Source organism: Conger conger, chromosome 7 (genome assembly GCF_963514075.1).
Source record: "Conger conger chromosome 7, fConCon1.1, whole genome shotgun sequence".
NCBI classification, from domain to species: domain Eukaryota; kingdom Metazoa; phylum Chordata; class Actinopteri; order Anguilliformes; family Congridae; genus Conger; species Conger conger.
Genome location: NC_083766.1, coordinates 57,355,994 through 57,378,383, shown reverse-complemented (window position 1 = coordinate 57,378,383; position 22,390 = coordinate 57,355,994). Strand labels below are relative to the sequence as shown.

The following is a 22,390-nucleotide window of genomic DNA, read 5'->3' as shown; positions in this document are numbered from 1 at the left end:
GCTTATTTTCAGTTTAATATTTACAATTTGTACTACATACTGCTTCAGTTGAAACCAATGAGTAAAACATGAATACACAGGTGACTATTTTTCTTTGATGTATTACGTAGGTTTTCTTTTTGTTCACACAATGACAGATTTTTTTTTTTAGCTTCTCTCTTTTTCCTCCAAGCATGATTTCACGCATTGGAGGGATCTGAGACAGTTCACACACATGGTAGGAATTTGGGTTGTAATGAATATGATTGTAGAACAGGTGATGTTTTAATTTACCGTTTAACCAGTATGTGGAGCTAACACATAGAGGTGAAATGAGTTCCCTCTGGCCCCGGGGGGGGGGGGGGGGGGAGAACACAAGGGCTGGGAGCACTGCTGTAACCTGCACCTCGATATCAAACCATCCTAACCATCCTAACCATCAGCATGCAGAAAGTTACCCATACAAAATAATATATAATAAAGTACTCCACCAACCTTGCTGTCAGCCATTTCCTTTTCACAACCTTTTTTTTTTTGTGAAAGGAAGTAACAGAACAATAGTGACTTTGTGGAAGTAACTGAACAATAGTGACTTTGCATATACAGCTCGACTGAAACGTATTCCCACACTCAAAATCCACCAGACGAAAAAGATTAATCTATAGGAAAAGTGCTGGTCAAAGCCAATAACACTCTATCCACACTGGTAGGCCAAAGGTTAATGATAATCATGGCTCGGGTGCCATGAACACAAAGTGAGTCCAAATAAGGGTGACTGCAAACTAAGGAGAAATACTGACCAATTGATGGCAATGATTTTTTTTTCTCCACAGTAATAACAATGATATTCTATACATATAGCATACTTTATATGACAATAATATTTATATATACACATAGGCATATATATTACTCTTTACCTTATATTATGTTCAATAACAACCGAGTTTTAGAAATTTTGGCAGATGCATTTGATGAGGGTTCAGTTTTTGTGATTGGTTCCGCTAGGTTGTCATGGAAACGGTGTACAGAAAAGGTAAAAATTCCACCGGTATGGTAATTATGGTATGGCGCGTTACTAGGTGATGGCTCGGACTTGAGATTTGGCAGCGAAACAAAATATTTAGACACATCAAATTAGAAAAATAATTTGTAAAAGATAAAATCATGTAGAAAAGAAAATAAATTAAGCAAACATATTCCTCTTTTAAAAAGAGCACAAATCAAGTGTGCATAATTATTGTGCTGTTGATGTCTCCAATAAATATGGTCCTACAAACCAACCCCGGTGTGCCTCATAGGCACATATGCTGTGTGTGCTAAAATGGTGGATATCTGAACTGCCAAAGACTATTAGAATGTGTGCAAGTTCATAAAATGGAGTGTGGAGCTTTAGCCCGCAGGTAAATTTACAGGTGTGTGTGTGTGTGTGTGTGTGTGTAAGTAAATATACATGAAGATTAAATGCACGGATGGTGTTGCAGTCATCTGAAAAGGCTGCATTTCTGAAAGGGTAGATTACATTTGCTGTTGTATTGAGAAGCAATTCTGTCTAAATCTCTTTCCCACTCTTCCTTTTTCTATTGGCCGTCAGGGTTTTCCTCTGTTAGCTTTCCAAAACTACTGTGAATTAAATGCTTTCAGATTGTGGCTGTTCTGGTAGGCTACAGCTTCATGCGTTTGGAGATGGTCTTCTGCTGGAATAGGTTCAAGCTTGTTTGCGTTTGCGACAGGCCTCGTAAACCGTCTTCTCGAACAGCCTCGTCAAGGTGAAGTTGCGTCGTTTGAACCCCTCGGTTTCCTCTGGACACAGCCTTCTTTTGTGTTTCTTTCCCGGTGCAAAAGAAAGGCGAGTCTCTTCGTCCGAAGGGTAACAAAAAAGGTGACTCGCTTTTGTCGATTTGTTGCTTTAAAATCCTTGTAGCGAAAGAAGGTCGGGGAAAGTTTCGATGTAGCTGCACTGCAAACGCAGAAACGGAACGGAAGGCGGGAATAAACAGATCGCCGCACCCCGTACACTCCCTGCGTCTCCCTCGCCCCGCCCCGCCCCGCCCCGGCCCCGGCTCTCTCTCTCCGCTCTACTGCAGGTAGCGGTACACCTTGAAGCAGTGGTTCCCGGAGTCCGCCACCACCACGTGGCCGTCCGACGTCAGGGCCAGGCCCTGGGGGCCGTACAGCGGGTCTGCCGAGGTGTTGATGTAGGACAGGAAGGAGCCGGAGCTGTCGAACACCTGCGGAGGACAACGGCGCGTGGGGATTAGCCGCTATTCCCGACAGAACGGGGCCATGTTTCACAACGCGGGATCACCGTGCTACTGGATGAGCACAGAGGAGAACTCTTTTTTTTTTTTTTTTTTACTTCGGCCCATGTTTAAGATTTGAGGGCGTCCAGTTTTTTACTCCAGTGGAGTTATCCGGCTAACTCTGTAATCCTGCTTTGTGAAACAGGGCCCGGAGCTGAAAACTGAGTGGAAAAAATCAGGGCTGGATTTTGATTTGAGGGCCAGATTTGATGATCCCTGCTGTAGACAGAGAAACACAGGGAAGCACCAGTATTCTCTTTGCTTGGTGTGAGGAATATTTGGTGTTGGGTGTTTGGTGATGGGAATGTTTGATGCTGATGTCGTTTGGTGATGGGAATGTTTGGTGTTGGGTGTTTGGTTTTGGGAATGTTTGATGCTGATGTCGTTTGGTGTTGGGAACCTTAGTCTTGCCCACCTGTATTCGGCTGTTGCCCCAGTCTGCCACAATGATGTTCCCATTGGCATCGACAGCCACACCTGTGGGGGCGTTAAACTGGCCGTTTCCCTCTCCGTGGGAGCCAAACTTGAAGAGGAACTCCCCGTCAGCGTTGTAGACCTGAGGAGAGGAAGTGGTCACATCATACCCTGACAGCGCCTCTGTACGGTCAACGCTAGTCAACACATCATAAACAATGTAATGTGGCATTCCTGGACCAGCCAGTGTTGATAGGCTATAGGTAGCCATCTGTATTGAGACCATATTCCCCAAAACCATCATCAAATAAATCAGGGGCCTGTTCCACAAAGCAAGAGTATTGAGTTAGCTGGATAACTGCACCCGGACATCAACATGGGCTGAAGCAAAAACAGCTGTTCCAGGTTTTACACTGTGTGTGTGTGTGTGTGCTCAATTATCCGGCTAATTCAGTAATGCTTTTTGAAACAGGTCCCAGGCCGTCTTTACAGAGACGGCTGTTGAGATATTCAATGAAAATATTGTAGATATAAATGTTCATCTGCTTGAACCATGGAAAAATGTGGAAAGGCCTTACCTTCACAGAGTGATTGTGAAAGTCCGTCACGACGATTTCGTTCTTGTTATTCACGGCGACAAAGTGAGGGCCTGGAGGGAAGGGGGGGCCGGGGCGGGGGGGTGGGGGGGGGGGGTGGAAGAGGAAGAAAGAGGAAGATAAGAACAGCAAGAACCAAATGAACTATGAAATCATTTGGTCTCAGAGGAAGTGGTGTCTGAAAGCACTTCCTCCCTCACTTCAGAGTCTCAGCCTTTATCCAAATAGGAGCGTACGTTTCGTGCTTCTTGTCTGCAATTATTTGTTGTTAAGAAAAAAAAAATGGTTTTACACCATTCAAGCAGGGACACGTTTCTGTGGAATCAAAGGCATGGATTTGTTGTGCATGGATTTATTCCTTGATTGTGGCAAGGTGATTTGAAAACTAAAAATCTTATATGAACTACATAATTGATACAGCAAATATTGGATGCTAACCACTAATCATTAGGATTATTTGGAATTATTCAAATGATTGGGTTTCTGTCTTAATACTTAAAGCTAGAGGTAGCGGGAATAATCAGTTGCAGATCTTGGTCCAATACGTAATTGTTTTGGATTCAAATACTCTTCTGTGCTCAGTTGATCTTGCCTGTTGCAATTGAGCCCACCGAGAGGACCAGAAGGTGGGGTTTTCCCTTTTTGTGACAGTATTTCATGGTAAATGGTACATGGCAGGCATTTATATCGCGCCTTTATCCAAAGCGCTGTACAATTGATGCTTCTCCATTCACCCATTCATACACACACTCACACACTGACACACTGATGGAGATTGGCTGCCATGCAAGGCCCCAACCAGCTCGTCAGGACACAGGCAGGGGATCGAACCAGCGACCCTCCGACTGCCAGACGACTGCTCTTACTGCCTGAGCCAATGAGATGACTGCTCTTACTGCCTGAGCCAATGAGACGACTGCTCTTACTGCCTGAGCCAATGAGACGACTGCTCTTACTGCCTGAGCCAATGAGACGACTGCTCTTACTGCCTGAGCCAATGAGACGACTGCTCTTACTGCCTGAGCCATGTCGCCCTGCCTGAGCATGGGGTTCCAATACATCAGACAAGCTCAGTAAAGCGTAGGAAAGTATTTGAATCCAAAGCAATGACGTATTTGAACCAGGTCTGGTCAGTTTGAACTCTTTCCCATTGAACAGAGGCAGGACTGCTGTTTACAGGGGTACGCACACAATACTTACTGAACGCGGGACCAGATTTACTAAGCTTTTGCTCCAGTGCTAAGTGTGCACCGCTTTTTTCTAAAAGGAATGAAAAACAAAAAACAAAAATGCAGAGTCAGAAACGAAAGACCAACACCCAAAACAACGACACGGGGCAGCATCCTCCCGCCAACCACTGCAGCCAATCACAAGCAGGAGATAAACATTTGCAGCGCCCTCATTGGTCAGCCAGTCCCACACAGTTTGCACACCGTAACCAATCACCGGCTGGTATCTCCCATGCACGACACCAGTCCCACCGCACAGACAGAACACGAGTGAAAAGGACCGGTGTAGCTGTTGAGTTCACAGATTAGGCTTGCAGGAAGCCAGGCAAAGACAAGGGCCGGACAAGGAGAGGAAGATGGAGAAAATAGGGGGGACGGTGGCAAAAGAGGGGAAAAGGGAAAGAACGAGACAGACAGACGGAGGTCTATGGGGAGTTTCGGGCTCAGACCCAATCGGATCTGGTAATCTCTCAAGACTGTGGGGGAACATGCATTAGAAGGAGGCTCTCGGTCTTCTTTATTGAACGTGTAGGAGTGCCTCCTACTCTACATCAAAATGGCCACCACGGACGGGGGCTTTTTTCAACACAAAAACAGGCCCGTCAAACAGAAAGAGAACCTCGGTCGGTGTAAACCCCAGGGCAGAAAGAAGGAGAAAATTATAAGTGTTTAAAGAAATGGGAAAAAACTACATAAAAAAAAAAAAGTACTGATGAGAGAGTGAGGCTTCAGCAATGGTTTCAGCTACAATTAGCTGTGTCAATCACTGAGTCAGACCTGAGTCAAATACGTAATTGTTTTGAATTCTAAATATTTTTCTGTGCTCAATTTATCTTGCCTGGTGCAATTGAGCCAACCAAGAAGACCAGATGGCAGGTTTGCACTTTTAAATAGTATTTATGCCTGGCCCACCAATACACCAGACAAGCTCGGTAAATTGTAGAAATGTATTTGAATTCAAAACAACTATGCATTACGCAGGTCTGTAAATTTTTGGTTCAAGAGGCCTTGTCTCTCATCGCTTTACATTTGACTGAATGATTTTTTTAAAAGTTGCTACGTGTAGATTTAAAAGAAATCCTTCAACACTGGCACTCAAGCCTGGGTAAATCTGGCCCAGCTCACCTCATCCCTCACAGAGGCAGTGGGGGAATTCACTCATAGCAATTCAACTGCATTGTATTCCTCAAGCTCTCATTTGGATTATTGTATTCTCCTTTTTTTTTTGTTTGCTTGTTTGTTTGTTTTACAATGTGAGAACAATATGTATAAATACATATACATATATACATATACATATATATAAGATGGCACAAAGTTCCTCAAGAAGTCCTGCTTTCAAATGCTTGACTGGAGGAAGTGGAACGATTATCCTCGATTAGATTGGACAAAAAATGTTAATCATCATCCTGACTGCAAAACAAACTTTCTTGGCTGATCTTTTATCTTAACTCGTTGCATTTTAACAGTACTGGTTAAATGGTGTTTAGGGTTTAGTTTATTACGCAAGTTTGTGTTAAGACTCAGAATTTCAGGCAAAAGCAAGCTGGCAAGCTGGTGATAGCCCAAAGTTGGGTGCAAAGCACTCCACACCATCTTTAGCTGTAAGGTTATTTTAACAGTAACGTGCAAAGAGCTTTGCCCTGGAAGTGGAAGGTCATCGCGGCGGGCCTTCGTCTGGCCCTCGAGGACATGGACGGGGTGTTCTGCTCCTTGTGTGAACCCCCCTCCCCTGTACCTGCAAACTGCCTGTCGGAGGTCCCTCTGGCTCCGAACTTAGTCACCAGTTTCCCGTTGGACTGGAAGATGAAGACGCAGCAGGCCTTGTTGTCGACGGCGATTATGTGACCGTTCCGATCCACAGCGACGCCCTTTGGACCCATGAGACGGCCCGCTCCAATTTTGTTCTGCAAAGGAAGGTCGCGGTCACCCCCAAGAGAGTCAAGCATACCACTGGGAGAGACACTAGAGAACCTGCCGGAACGATCTTCTCTCGCACCTTGAACTTCCCGTCCGAGGAGAAGATGCTGACCCATCGGTTGTCGTAGTCAGCCACGATGATGTCACCGTTCATGTCCACGGTGACGCCCGTGGGCCGCTGGAGCTGCCCGGGGGAGCGACCTCTGACCCCGAACCTCAGCTTGAACTGCCCGTCGTTGGAGAACACCTTCGAAAAGGAACGACGGGAACGGGTGAGCGACTTCTGACAGCGTGACAGCAGAGACAGCGTTTTTTCAGAGAAAAGGAAAGCCACAGGAAACCACACGTTGATCGCTCTTTAGTTCACTTCTGAAACAAGAAGATTTAGCAAATATGGGTAGCATCACGTAACATCCATATTGGCAACATCCCATAATTGTAATAAATTTTTCTTGTTTCCATGGTTTCTGTCACTGCATGCAGTATCACATATTTTTTTCTTGTGATCGTTAGTCATCTGCTGTGCTTTCTGTAGCAATATAATTTTCCCCCGAGAGATTGATAAAATATTTATATTAATATAACATATTAATCATCATCCATTCCATACAGATTATGAACCAAGTTGAATCTTCAGTGGCCCTGCATGCACTCACCTGGATACACTATGGCCCAGGTAACACACCTGTACTCACCTGGATACACTATGGCCCAGGTAACACACCTGTACTCACCTGGATACACTATGGCCCAGGTAACACACCTGTACTCACCTGGATACACTACAGCCCAGGTAACACACCTGTACTCACCTGGATACACTATGGCCCAGGTAACACACCTGTACTCACCTGGATACACTACAGCCCAGGTAACACACCTGTACTCACCTGGATACACTACAGCCCAGGTAACACACCTGTACTCACCTGGATACACTATGGCCCAGGTAACACACCTGTACTCACCTGGATACACTATGGCCCAGGTAACACACCTGTACTCACCTGGATACACTACAGCCCAGGTAACACACCTGTACTCACCTGGATATACTATGGCCCAGGTAACACACCTGTTCTCACCTGGATACACTATGGCCTAGGTAACACACCTGTACTCACCTGGATACACTATGGCCAGGTAACACAACTGTACTCACCTGGATACACTATGGCCCAGGTAACACAACTGTACTCACCTCGATACACTATGGCCTAGGTAACACACCTGTACTCACCTGTATGCACTGGTTGTTGCTGTCTGCCACCACCACTCTGCCATTGCTGGAGGTGGAGATGCCCTGCAGGTTGGTGAACTCTCCCCTCTCCCGCCCACGCGTACCTGCAGCGATTCACAGTAAAGCAGCGCTGTGGTCACTAAGCTACCGTGGAACCCTCTGAGAACAACAACCTAAATGTCAGAGACTCCGGAACATTGGTTTCCATCCTCGGTTCTAGGGGACCAACTGTGTATGCTGGTTTTCGGTCCAACCACAATTGCAAACCCCAAAAAAAGCAGATCGAACATCATTAGATGCATTTCGTGTTTGGAGGGATTATTTACCCTCCTAAGCCACATTATGTCATTACATTACATTATGGGCATTTAGCAGACGCTCTTATCCAGAGCGACGTACAGTTGATTAGACTAAGCAGGAGACAATCCTCCCCTGGAGCAATGCAGGGTTAAGGGCCTTGCTCAGGGGCCCAACGGCTGTGCGCATCTTATTGTGGCTACACCGGGGATTAGAACCACCGACCTTGCGTGTCCCAGTCATTTACCTTAACCGCTACGCTACAGGCCGCCCCATATGTCAGAAATAGCTACTTAAACCCCTAAGTCCCGCAAAACCAGGGTAAACGGCGGCGTATGAAACAGGAACAGGTGCGCGCGCTCACCGACTCGGTAGATGAGCTCGTCCTCGATGGGGTTCTCCTTCTTCCTGCTGGTGCTGTACATGCTGGAGGGGCGGCGGACGGCCTTCTGCCGCACGTGGCCGCCGCCGCCGCTGGGCGACTTGACCCGGCGCTTGACGTCGTCGGGGGACTGCGGCACGTCGGAGGGCTTGACGGCGCGCAGGCGGAAGGGGCTGCCGCGCACGGGCTGCCCGTACAGCAGCAGGGCGAAGGAGAACTCGCCCTCGGCGCGCAGGGTGTAGCCCACCTCGTACGTCCCGTTCTTGTTGTCCACCACCTCCGCCTCGGCCCGCGCCCCGTCGGGCCCGGCGATCTCCGCCTGGAGGGCGGCGTTGCCCGTCCGCACCAGCTCGCCCGCCTTGTCCTTGGTGGTCACGGTGACGGAGGTGTGCTGGCCCACCAGGGCGTGCCGGAGGCCCTCGCCCGTGGCCACGCTGGTGTGGCCCACGGCCCCCGTGGTCAGCAGGACGCCCAGGTTTTGGATGGAGCGGCGCAGGCCCTCCGTCTCCACCAGGCAGTCCAGGTGGCCGTTCTCGTGCGGCTGCTCGGGGAACTCCTGGCGGGCCAGGGCGCCGACCCGCTCGCTCATCTGCTTCTGGACCAGCAGGACCTCGGTGGCGCTGCCGTGGTCCAGGGCCTGCTCCGTGAAGCTGCAGCTGCTCTGGATGTGCTCCTTCCCCTGGAGCAGGGAGGCCAGCTGGGCCTGCAGCACCTGGGACAGACAGCGGCTCGCTCATACCCCATCACCACAACGCCCCAACATCCCAACACCCCAACATCCCATCACCCCAACATCCCATCACCCCATCACCCCAACACCCCAACATCCCAACACCCCATCACCCCAACACCCCAACATCCCAACACCCCATCACCCCATCATCCCAACACCACAACACCCCAACACCCCATCACCCCATCACCCCAACACCCCATCACCCCAACACCACAACACCCCAACACCACAACACCCCAACATCCCATCACCACAACACCCCATCACCCCAACATCCCAACACCCCAACACCCCATCACCCCAACATCCCATCACCCCATCACCCCAAAACCTCAACATCCCAACACCCCAACGCAGGGCTGTCTGCCACACATAGGTAGAAACAGATAGAAAGCAGAGAGAACAGCAGTGGTAGGTGCTAGAGGGAGCAAAGGATTCTGGGAGAGAGAGTAAAGCGTGACAGACTGAAAGCAGAGAACAGCAGTGGCGGGTGACAGAGGGATCGGAGGATTGTGGGAGAGACAGTAAAGAGCAGAAAGCAGAGAGAACGGCAGTGGCGGGTGACAGAGGGAGCAGAGGATTCTGGGAGACAGAGTAAAGCGTGACAGACTGAAAGCAGAGAGAACAGCAGTGGCGGGTGACAGAGGGAGCGGAGGATTGTGGGAAGGCGGCGGGCGGACCTTCTGCTTGGCGCTGCAGATGCTCTCCAGGTCGCTGATGAGGGCGCTCTTGCGCAGGTGCAGCGCCCGCTCCAGCTCCTCGAAGGTGGCGCTGATCTCGCTCACCGCCTCGTTCTTGCGCTCCGTCAGCTGCCGCGAGATCTCGTTCACCAGCTCGATGGCCGCCGTGAGCTGGGGCAGCCTGGGGGAGGGGGTCAGAGCGGAACACGCCGGAACCTTTCAGCCCAAACCGTTCGGCCCAAACCCTGCGCAAGCTACCAGTGCAAAGCTGAGTGTACTGTCTGTATTCAATCATTCAAACTTTGCTGACTGTTCATCCATTTTTTCCCACCTCACTGAGTGCATATACTGCGTATGTGATCTCACTGCTTCTTCATCAAAACTTTAAAAAGTGTACTCGCTACAAGTTATGATACTAACTTACCACCATGGAGTATTTGCAGTTTGAGTACTTTAAAACATGTAACTTCTGATTACACTTTTTGAAATATGCACCAACTTAAAAGAAGAAGCAATGCCAACAAACCTATTCCAGCTCATTAAAAGGCAAAAACCCCCCGATAGCTCAGTTCCATTATTGTATTGTCACTGCAGCTTTAAGGCGTTATGATCGTTGCCACGGTAACGCTGTGGAGCCCTGCCCGGGGGTGCATACGGACGAAACGTGGCGGCGCAGGGTCCGGCCCGTACCGGTTGCGAATGGCGTCCAGCTGGTTCTTGAGCGCGGCCTTGTGCTGCTCCAGGACGTCCCTCAGCGGGACGGTCACGTGCTCCCGATGCTCCCCCTCCGTGCAGTCCAGGCACATCGCCGTCTCGCACGACTCGCAGTAGAACTCCATCACCTGCAGGGGGCAGCGGAGGACCGGCCGGGCGCGCTGCGGTAATCTGCTCTGCGCAGGAGAGCGAGCCAAGCTTCTGCGCTTTTCTGCTCCCCGACTGAGAGCTGCTCCCTTCACACTCCCCTGCTTCTCCCCCCGCGGCCCGCGAGCCGAGCCGAAGACACCCGGGCCTGGACTCAATCAACATCGCTCCCTAATTCTGCGAATGTTACTAATTTCCGTCGCAAACGCAGTTTGGCGAATCGGTTTTGGTGATTACTTAGCTTGGCAAGCGACGGAGCTCGCAGAAAGGAAGAGAGACCGTAAGAGCAAATGAAGTTTAAGGATAAACGCTGATTGAATCCAGGCCCGAATGTTTAGGTGCCTCGGGCCATTCTTTCCCGTGCGTTTAGGGACTTGTGCAGCTTTGATTGCGGAGGATCTTGCCTCGCCGTGGTGACTGGGCCAGAATGGGGTCAGGGCAGTGTAGGATAAGGCAGTGTAGGACAGGGCAGTGGAGGACATCTGATGACCTTTGCACCTTGAAACATTGTTGACACTTTTTTTTCTAGATTTTAAGTCAGTGTTTTAGAACTCCACATTGCTGTCAGTTACCCAGCAGGACAGTGGTTTTAGGGACTACCTTGCCCTCGTGGTTGGGGCCTCACGGTGGTTCTGGGGCCTACCTTGCCCTCGTGGTTGGGGCGTTTTGGGGCCTACCTTGCCCTCGTGGTTGGGGCGTTTTGGGGCCTAGCTTGCCCTCGTGGTTGGGGCCTGACGGTGGTTCTGGGGCCTACCTTGCCCTCGTGGTCGGAGCAGCACGGCGGTTTCGGGGCCTACCTTGCCCTCGTGGTTGGGGCAGCACAGCGGCTTCCCCGCGGCGGCAGCGCTGACGGACTCCAGCACGCTGCAGGCCTCCGGTCGCGAGCACTCCGGGTCCCTCTGCAGCACCTCCATCAGGTTGGTGATGAAGAAGTTGTTCTGCAGGGCGGCCACGCCCTTCTCCGGGAGGATGGACGTCTGTCTGCACACGGGGCAGGACAGGGTCAGGGACTGAGGGGGGATGTAGTTCTGTAGGCACCTGGAGGAGGAGAGAGGGGGGGGAGAGAGAGAGAGAGAGGGGAACTTTAATTTTCACGACAAGTGTGTGAGAGAGATGGTGATGTCGTCTTCATTCCTGGTCCTGGTGGGCCTGCAGGTTGTTGTTTTCACCTTAATATCAGCAACCAATTCAGACCCAAGAAACAAGGTGAGGTGAGAACCGTGTAGGTCTAATGGACTGTTTTCAGCAATCAAGTGCCGAGTAACAACACAAACCGGAGAGACCCTGCGGCTCTCCGGGACCAGGAATGAAGATCACTAATAAAGAAGGAGAGAGACAGAGTCTGACAGGGAGGGAATGAGAAAGAAAGAGAGAAAACGAGGACACAGAAGAACAGTTAAGTGAAAGAATAAGAGGTAGAGAGAAACAAAGTGAAAGAGGAAGGAGAAAGAAGACAATGGTGAGAAATCAGAGGTGGCAATTACGATCCTGGATTTCGATGCTGGTTTTTTAACAATTACTCTGGCTAAATTAGCTAACTGGCTGTATACACCAACAACGGTTCACTCGTAGATTAGATCACAGTAAAACGTTTAACATAGGGACACAAGAACAGTCTTTAGCTGTAAGTCATGCAGTTATCAATACACCTAAACTGTCAGTTGGAGTAAATGTTTGGCTAATTATGTCATTCAGGCCAGAAGTTGGCATGAAAGCCAGTCACAAAAACAGCACTTATTGTCCGACTCAAAGGGTCGCATGAGTACAGTGTCCTGGAGAGACCTCCAGCCTCCACGTGGGACTCCAGGTATGTCTGTCGAACAGCCGTACTTTCGAAACGTCTGAATGATGACTGGAAAACACCAGGGGTCCACGGCTCTACCCCGCAAAGGTTACACTGCCTGTACCTCCATTGGAATCTTCTTTAAGTCATCCAATATTTTCCAGAACTTTCCGCCTCTTCCTCCACCACAGATGAACAGTTTCAACACACCGATAACAACAGTTTACATTATAATCGAGGAAAGGCTTGCAAAGCCTTGGGCCGTCTCCAGGCCAATTCTCTGTGCTTAAGCAACAGCAACAACATTCTCAAATAGGCGAGGCGCAGGTATTGAGGCCAGTTACGCCGGACTTTGGTTAAAACGGGAGAGCCCGGTGGAGCAGAAAGAGTGGTTTCCGGAGGTTTCCCGTTTGTGCGCGGGAATCGGAGCGTTGGGAAGAGCGACCGGCCGCGGGGGTGGCATTGTGCCCCCAACAATGCAGTCACCGCCGTTGCTTTTCAGATAACTCAAGGGCGGCCATTTTACGGAGCGGTCGTCTTCTCCTTCTTAGGAGAAGACGGTTGCTTTATCTCCGTCAGAATGGCCTTCATCCTCAGGCGTCCGCCTTTGTGTCGGCCATTTTACGGGACTCGCACTACGCGTAGCGCCGTTGCGATACGCCTCGTGGCTTCAAGAATGGCCGCCATTTTTAACCGCGTGCCACGGAGAATGCACTTTATCACTTCAATGTATCCTCATAAAATTTCCATTCAGTAATTATAATGCGTCTTCGGCGATGCGTGTCATTCTGTTTCATTTTAATTATGAAGTAAAACCGTGAAATCAACTAATGGATCTTTTTCTCAGAAGGACGGGATTGTTTTACCTCGTTCATTATGAGCTCACTCCTCTGAGAGAGAGAGGATTTTTATGCTCATGTTGCCTTGTTTGCAACCGCAGACGAACAGACACTGATGGAAGATGTCTGAAACCTTTACCGTTTCTCTGGGCACTTACTCACTTCATTAAGCGCTCTTTTCTCTGTGTAATCCAATACTGGCTTTTCCCCAAGAGAAAACATTTGATGAAATTAGTTTATCTGTAGTTTTTTTCGCAGGCTTTTCTCACAGAAGGAAACTTCTCACCCTACTCGTGTATTACACACTGTCCATTCCGCTTCTTAAGAACAAGAGAAAACACACGTTTTCTACTTCACAGCAGTACAATACAGTGAAAACAACAACGACCATAGTAACAACCCATAGTGACCTTGGTAATGGCCCTTAATGAATTTGGGCATCATAATTGCTTCAACGGCTGGGAGTCTGCATCGCAAAAACCAATAAATAAGTCAGTCTCAACGAGTATTTTAGTCATAACATCTTATTTCTTATTACTTTAAAAAAACAAAAAAAACTAAAACAAAGATATCAAGCAAGCAGTAACAAGCTAACACTTTCTACTTGAGGGAAAAACAAAAGACAATGAGCCTCATTACAACACTAAAACACTTAAAAGTATTTTTTGCGGCGTGAACCTTGAATGTTGGGATACGACACCGAGTGCCAGGTGTGTTCTGAAACCCAGGTGGTGCTGTCAGGGAGAGATGGGGGGTTGGTGGTGGTTGCCGTGGAAACAGCGCCTACCTTTCGCAGAAGGTGTGCAGGCAGGGCAGGACCTTGGGGTTGTGGTAGTGCTCCAGGCAGATGCTGCACACCAGGAACTGCTTGTCTATCTGCCGCACCACCGGGCTGGTGCTGCCGGTTTCACGCTTCGCCATGGCGACAGACATTCACGGGGGAGGCCAGGGGCGCGGACACCGGTTAACCTGGGGGGGGCGGGAGGGGGGGGGGGGAGGGAGACCAGGACATTAACCTCTGACCCAACCGGAGTGATTCATCACTACTGTACCCCAAAACCTAGCTGTTCTGAAGAGGACTTTGTGGTCGAAGCGTTATCCGTCTGCATAGTTTAATCAACATCGACTTCATGGGGCATTAGAGCAAATTACACTGAATTACTCGCAAGAAGTCGCGTCGATTTACGAAGAACAAGCTGAAGTTTCGGTCCGCAGACCGGCTCTATTTAACTGCAAGTCCTGCAGGCGTTTGCTCCAACCGTGCGCTACACCACCTGATTTCATTCATTATTTCACCTGCTCGGTTCAAATAATAAGCGAATTAGTGAAATCAGGTGGTGTAGTGCGCAGTTGAATCTCAACTCCACGCCCGCAGGACCTTCAACAGAGCTTGACAACTTTTTTTAAATTATTCTATGAGGGACCCCGATAAAACTAACAATATATAATATAACTAACAATCTCATCACCGACATGGTCTGTATGTGATTTTCATAGTGTAAAATAAATTAACAACCCAACCGTTGCCAGCCAAGGAGACAATGATCTTAATTTCCAACACAACAGATATTCAGTTCATAAACTGTATAAGCATTGATATTGTTTTAATTTACGATCCATTGTTTGCACCCTTTAAAGCGAGAAGTTTCACACTTATCTCGCATACTCTTGCGGTGGATTTTATTGACTCAGTGATTTATTGCCTTTGACAGAAACAGCAGCGAGCGTTCATGTTTAAAACCGCATAATCCCTGCGCGAGACTGGCATTAGCACAAAAGGGCCGGGGAGCAGAGCGAGAGGCATCGGGACGTGACAATAACCGTCAGAACCGCTCCCTCGCGCTGGCAGTAAACAAGGTGAAACCACAGAAAGGGAATCCTGTCTATGTGCTCCACGGTTTAACATGCTATCGTAAGTGCCTGGGGGGGGGCGGGGGAGGGGTGTGATTTTCCCTGTAAATATTTTGGAAATAAAACGCTGTGACTGAGACAGAGGTTGGCGAAGGGCCAGTCTCCGCCCCGCCTGTCTCACGTTCCTGCCCGTCTCCAGGTCACTCTGATGTAACCTGGCCCGGGACGGGGCCTTCTCCCCCCGGGGTGCAGCCAGAGATTTTGGGCCCCATGAAAATATCTCCCATCGGGCCCCTCCCACCCCAGGACGATCCCTTCCCAGCACATTTTTTGAGGGCCCCCGGACTCATCCAACTCGCTGTAACGCCTATAATCACTCTATCCTTCCCTGATTACCTCATCGCACACGATCAAACACGTGGCTCTCAGTCCGAGAGGACAGAAGGTAGTGTGGAGAACTTCACCGTCTCAGTGAAACTAAGGAAAAGCTGAGGTGGAATAATCCAGGTCAGGTTCAGAAACTACAAGTCCTGCCCAGAAGTCATTTGCTCCAGTCACCGGGATTTAGCGAATTAGCAATAATTCTTCATGCGATGTAGAGCTAATTAGTTAAATCAGCTGACTGAGTTCACAGGTGGAAGATACATATGGCAGGACTTTCACTCTTTGACCACTGGACCTGCCACCTCCGACTGAAAGGTCAGAGTTCACAGGCACAGATATGGGCGAAACGGGGTCCTTCCGCGTAGCATCCGTTCTAATCCATTATTGTGAAATGCCGTTATTTGCGGTTTTCTTCTGCGGTTATAAGGTGAAATATACAGACGGTGGCACATGCAGTAATATCACGTATTGAGACCTCACTATGCCCAGATGAGCAACTATCTAAGAAATATAAACACAAACAGAAGTTGCATCAGATACCTCACCTTTATCAGTCATTTTTCTATACTGTTATATTTTCCAAAGACAGCACACATAAACCATGAACCTGTTTGCTCCTCTGTGGCATTTTATAGGGCTATGTTAAAAGCAGGATCCAATCCATGGCTGCTTGAGATAATTTATCATATCATGACTTATCATGTACCACGACACACAGGAAGCACACACTGGAATGTTTTTGCTGAAGCAATTCTAGATAAGCGCATTACTAAAGCAATAAATAACATCCCGATGACTAAGCCTACGATAATCAATTAAATAAGCAGTCAGTCAACTGATCAATCAAGAGCCCAAACAGCTCAGTACGTTTAGAAAAATCTGTATGCAACACACACACGCACATACACGGTTTTTCTCTTTTACTGCGTGTTGATGTGCTTATACTAATATAGCCGTAACGCCATCCGAGAGATGCGCTTGACATTGGATCGTCGGAAACAAAATGAGCGCTCTCCCTGCCTGGCGACGACGTTTTATTTCCGTCTTTAAATACTTATCCGTCCAGGTCTGCCAGCGGACTTACGGAACGGGCTATAAAAAGATCCCAACCGGTGCCAGTTCTGGCGGACCGCGGACGTTATTTTGAAGCCGCTCCGCGTTCGGGCGAGGTAACGGTCTGCTGGACAAAGCTCGCGCCGAACGTGATCGAGACCCCGGCCACGTCGAGCCGCTGCAGTGGCACCGGGCGAATGAATGCAATCAGCAAGTATAGGGCCGTGCTACGTGGTCAGCTAAACTGCAGGCAGGCAGCAATTCAGGCAGAATATCAAGTAGTGATTTTCACTGAAGGACTGTCCTTGTTACCTTGGAGAAGCAGACATAGAATCTACAGAGAAGAAGAGAAAATACAAGAGCCACAAACCTTGCACCCTGCAATGGCATTCTCTCACAACCAACACAAATAGATAATTTCTCATTTTTATAATTTTTATATATTTTTTTGTTTACAATATCTTTTCTCTCTTGATACCTCTTTCTCTCAGTTCAATTTAAACCATTTTATGGCGTGATAAATCTACAGTAATTATTGTCAAGCCTCATATATACAATGAAATACACAAAGTTATGGTTAAAAGAAAATAAAAAGATAATTCAAACACAAAAACAATTCCGCTAATATAAAATAGTCGGAAGTAATAAGCATAAAAAACAGTAGACCATGTTGTTATTAAGAGGGGTTGCTGTGAAACCACTGTTTCTCTCTCTCCCTCTCCTTCCCAAATCTCCTTTTTTAGAGCCCCTAGTAGCGGAGTCTAAACCTCACGTGGTCATGTGAGGATCTGGTCATGGGTTACCCGGCCCTCCCTGCCAACGGCAGCAAGCGCCACATCCCCAATCTCTACTCCCAGCATGCATCAGGCAAGACCAGACTTGACGGGCACCTGCTTCTGCAGAGCTCTCACCTGTGCCACTGCCTCGGGGAACACCTGCCCAGGAGACCAGGCCCCCACCGGTTCCCATTGGACGAGGAATGTGGGCACGGAGGCTGCACTGTGACCTTTTGACTTTGAAAACTCCAAATTTACAAAGCCAAACCCCCTCCACTTCCACAATAAACACTAGTGATGTTTACAGTTAAATGAAAAACTACTGGGACAGTGACCCACATTTGTTTTTTGGCTCTATACTCCAGCACACTGGATTAGAGATAAAACAATGAACATTTGGTTAAAGTCCAGACTGCCAGCTTTAATTTTGAGGGTATTTACATCCATATTAGGTGAGGAATTGAAACTTTTTTTTAACACAAAGTCCCCCCCATTTTTGAATCGGATAATTGGCTGCTCAGCTAAAAGGCTGCTCTAAAAGATTCTAGGTGTGGAATTTGCATTTTGAGTGCTGCTATCGTTTCTCAATGTGTGTGTGTGTGTGTGTGTGTGTGTGTCCAAATCTGCAATGCTGGTTTTGTATGTTTGGGCTAGGGTTCTAAACAAACACTGAGGCTTCATTTTGCAAACAGCTGTACTACAGAGCGGTAATGGTTGACTTCTGCATCAGGTCCGAATTTGAACGTTTCACAAAGGGCTCAATGTTCAGTGCTGCAGTCGAGCGCTCATGACTTTTTATCAAAAATGCCAGATGAAATCAATGTTTGGTCTGATAAAATGGATTAAGTGCAGAAGTCCCCAGGAAACACTGAAACAGACAAGCCTTTGTAAGCCCATTTTACAGAGGTTACACGGCGGAATAATCAGATAAATGTATATATGGGAACAACGATGGTGGCCTTACTCGACCTGTGCCTTGACGCTGTTTTCCAACAAGCGCTGCTTTTCAAAATAGAGCCATACATGGCTTCCTTTCCTTCCTTTATTATTAAGTGGCTCAGGCCGTAAGAGCAGTCGTCTCATTGGCTCAGACAGTAAGAGCAGTCGTCTCATTGGCTCAGGCAGTAAGAGCAGTCGTCTCATTGGCTCAGGCAGTAAGAGCAGTCATCTCATTGGCTCAGGCAGTAAGAGCAGTCGTCTGGCAGTCGGAGGGTCGCCGGTTCGATCCCCTGCCTGGGCTATGCCGAAGTGTCCCTGAGCAAGACACCTAACCCCCAAACGCTCCTGACAAGCTGGTCGGCACCTTGCATGGCAGCCAATCGCCGTTGCTGTGTGAGTGTGTGTATGAATGGGTGAATGAGAAGCATTAATTGCACAGCGCTTTGGATAAAGACGCTATATAAATATATATATATTTACCATTTCCTTTCCAACGATATGTGCACACACTCAGAAATAAAGGTATGAAAAGTGCCTAAAAAGGTAAAAATACTTGTCACTGGGACAGTACCCTAGAGGGTACATTTGGGAAATTTGAGTCTTGAAGAACAAAAGCGTACCTCCACCATCACTTCATTTCTGAGAGTGCATTTTGGCAGCTGACTCATGTTGAATTACTTGAATGAATAAATGAATACTTGAAGTACTTATGTGGGAGGCATCGCAGTCTGCTATGTATCTGTATGTGCATATGTGTGTGTGTGTGTGTGTATGTACATATGTGTCTGTGTGTGTGTGTGAGTGTGTGTGTATGTACATATGTGTAAGTGTGAGTGACTGTGTGTGCATGCGTGTACATGTACATATGTGTCCGTGTGTGTCCGTGTGTGTGTGTGTGTGTGTGTGTCCATGAATTCCTCTGCCCCATGAGAAGCACAGCTGTTCGTCCAACAGAACTCACTGAATGTCGTGCCAGAGTGGCTAGGCCTAACACCTGCTGGTTGAGCTTACTGTACCAGCAAGCGAGCTCCTGCAGTGTCTGTCCAAAGCACACATTACTGCCCACAGCACAGCGAGCTGCGCTCCGTCAGCAGAACAAGAACACGGTGGGTGGGTATAATTTAGCTAAACATCCCTGCTGAAAAAATACAGCTCAAGGTTTTGAAACAGCTGGGAGCTAGCTGGTGGATCGGCTTCGACCCGCTCTGTACTCAACGTGGTCTGACTAGCTCAAGCTGCGTTTACCGGCTGGTAGCTAGTCATTTCAAGCTGGTCATAGCTGGATTGTACAGCAGGGATGTATTCTGCACTGGTATCAGGGCATTATGTCACATAGCTTTCATTGCCTGGAACAAGCTTAACTGAGTCAAGCAGCAGAGGAGAAGACCCTTGGACACTGGATCGTCCCTATTGTGCAGGTAAATGATGAGACAAGATTGGCCGAATGGCCTGTCATTCAAGGCGTCAATTAAATCTGATTGGTTTATTAATCCCTATCGCTTCGCAGGTCAGCATGATGCTTCTGCGTATTTGGCTGTGGTGAAAAGGGGGAGGGGCTGACACAAAGCTGGCACCCTTGGTGACAGTTAACTGCTGCTTACACGTTGACAGACAGGTTTTTCTGTTATTACGGCGCGCTAAATATCGGCCAGAGGTTATGGCAGCAGAACAACATCAAAGCAGAAGAGTTCAAGCCAACAGATACAGATCCAGATCCCATATGTTTACGAAAGAGGAAAAAATGGAAAACTCCAGAAAGTCTAATGACAAGAGGAAATCATTTTTCAAAAAGCAGGCGGTTCAGTTTACTCAGCGGTGGGACGTACAGAATAACTCAAAGGTTGTGTGGAAGGGACAGAACACGGGGTGGAAAAAACACACAACACACCAGTGGAAACACAATACAATCAGTGTTTGCACAGAGAATCACATGAACAGACACTGACACACACACGCACGCACGCACACAACACACACACACACTCACACACACACACACATACACACAACACACACACACATACACACACACACACTCACACATACACACACATACACACAACACACACACATACACACACGCACACACATACACACACACACACACACACACAACACACCAGTGAAAACACAATACATTCAGTGTTTGCACAGAGAATCACATGAACAGACACTGACACACACACACACGCACGCACGCACGCACACACACACACACAAATACATACACACACATACACACACACAAACATAACACACACACACACACAACACAAAGAATGCTTATGCAGTGCTCTTTGTCTTTTGTCTTTTGTGCACATGATCTTCCACAAATCCACTTTTTACACAGAGCGCATGGGAAAGACTCTGCGGTCATAGCTCAGAGACTGGGGCAGATAATGTTGAGTCAACAGATCTCAAGGACACAGCAGACTGATATATATATACACTTTTCTCTCCAACCATCCAATCAATCAATCGGGTCTCTTAATCCTTATTTTTGTTTAGTGCCAGTTATAACCTGTTTGCGACACAGCACTGCACAGCGGCCATTTTACAGGGGAACCGAAGAAGCCTAATTTTGGCCCGGGCTGCCTGAAACTGGAACCGATCCTTCATAACAGTGACCTCAGCATCTAATGTCTGGTGCTCTGTCACTCAGACACATCCTCTTCCTCCTTTTGTCTGAAACTTTATTAGTAAACCACAGAGGCCCTACAACCCTACAGCCCTGCGGTTTCATAGCTCAGAGTTAGAGAGTGTCCCTGTGTCTTTTCTGTCTCTCCCTCTGTTTCTCTCTCTCCCTCTGCACCCCCAACTCTCTCTCCCTCTGTTTCTCTCTCTCCCTCTGCACCCCCAACTCTCTCTCTCTCTCTCTCTCTCTCTCTCTCTCTGATCTTAGCCCTGAGTTCACAAGCTCTGAGGTCTAAGAGGGGAAAGAGAGGAAGCCTTAATCGGCACTCCCGAAAAGTACTCCCCTCGTGGTTCCGCCCCGCCCCGGTCCCGCACCAGCAGAGAGAGAGAGGGAGAGGGAGAGAGAGAGAGAGAGAGAGAGGGGGAGAGAGAGAGAGAGAGAGAAAGAGACGGTAAAGATCCAGAAAACTCTCCCCTCTCTGACCCCCCAGACCAGCACCCAAACAACGGTGCCTAAGGAATGAGTGAGGCACCTTAACAATGGAATTCCTCCCCGTTTCAATCACTGTCCGGCTGAAACACACACCCACACACCCACACACACACACGTACACGCACACACACACACACACCCACACACCCACACACACACACTCACACACACACACACGTACACACACACACACACACACACACACGCAGTCAGACGGGAGCCGGGAGTGAAGCTCTGGAGCGTGTGGCTGAGCGGGAGAGCGGTCACTTACGGTGCGGAGAGACAGGGAGAGACAGGCTCTCTCAGGAAGCTCCCATTGTTGTTTCCAAGCCTGGATGTTTCAGGGCCCGGAGTCTGTGCAGCTCCATAACTCCATAACTTTCTGCCACTGCCCCTCAAAACGCACGATTCAGCCGCCTCTCCCCCCTCCGCCTGCAACAACCCCCCTTCCCTTTTCTCTCTGCCTCCGCCCCCTTCCTTCACACACACACACACACACACGCCCGCACACACGCGCACAGACGCCCGCCCGCTCTGAATGGGAACAGCTGAGCAGTGATGTCACAGGGGAGGTGGGCTGAGCCTCAGGGCTGTAGTCTGGCTACTCCCTTAGCTCCGCCCACATGCTCTGATACAATTGGCTCAGAGGAGGTACTGTTTTAAGCATGGATTGCCTCAGAGGGGAACAATTCCTGCTGACAAAATAGGGTGGGGTGGAGAGTGAGAGAGAGAGAGAGAGAGCGAGAGAGAGAGAGAGAGAGGGGGGGAAGGACAGACAGAGTTGTTCCTTCACACAAAATGAAATGACAATATTTATATGCAGAATACACAGAATTACAGAATATAAAATAAAGCGTTACCTATTTTTTTTCCCCCAAATTCAAAGATATAGAGAGAAAGAGAGAAAGAGAGAGAAAGAGAGAGAGAGGAAGACGGTGAGCTCACACACTGCTCTCTGCAGTGTGAGTGTATTTTTGCACATTTCATGAATCAGAGGAAGT

At 48.5% G+C, this 22,390-nt stretch overlaps 1 protein-coding gene across 4 annotated transcripts in view; it reads right to left on the bottom strand.

Annotated features, from left to right (window-relative positions):
• The window catches only part of trim3b (tripartite motif containing 3b), a 40,022-nt gene continuing 17,632 nt past the window's right edge, over nucleotides 1–22,390 (bottom strand). The window contains exons 1-13 of one of the 4 annotated variants that reach the window (XM_061248294.1): nucleotides 21,661–21,862; nucleotides 14,047–14,228; nucleotides 11,435–11,675; nucleotides 10,467–10,618; nucleotides 9,777–9,957; nucleotides 8,343–9,072; nucleotides 7,682–7,785; nucleotides 6,521–6,688; nucleotides 6,260–6,428; nucleotides 4,493–4,552; nucleotides 3,275–3,345; nucleotides 2,698–2,838; nucleotides 1–2,210 (exon numbers count right to left, since the gene is read on the bottom strand). In XM_061248294.1, the coding sequence (XP_061104278.1) occupies nucleotides 2,058–2,210; nucleotides 2,698–2,838; nucleotides 3,275–3,345; nucleotides 4,493–4,552; nucleotides 6,260–6,428; nucleotides 6,521–6,688; nucleotides 7,682–7,785; nucleotides 8,343–9,072; nucleotides 9,777–9,957; nucleotides 10,467–10,618; nucleotides 11,435–11,675; nucleotides 14,047–14,192 (2,316 nt within the window). In that variant the 5' untranslated portion in view covers nucleotides 14,193–14,228; nucleotides 21,661–21,862 and the 3' untranslated portion in view covers nucleotides 1–2,057. Of the gene's footprint in view, nucleotides 2,211–2,697; nucleotides 2,839–3,274; nucleotides 3,346–4,492; nucleotides 4,553–6,259; nucleotides 6,429–6,520; nucleotides 6,689–7,681; nucleotides 7,786–8,342; nucleotides 9,073–9,776; nucleotides 9,958–10,466; nucleotides 10,619–11,237; nucleotides 11,252–11,434; nucleotides 11,676–14,046; nucleotides 14,229–21,660; nucleotides 21,864–22,390 lie in introns of those variants that run through there. The other 3 variants (XM_061248295.1, XM_061248296.1, XM_061248297.1) reach the window with 3 other exon arrangements.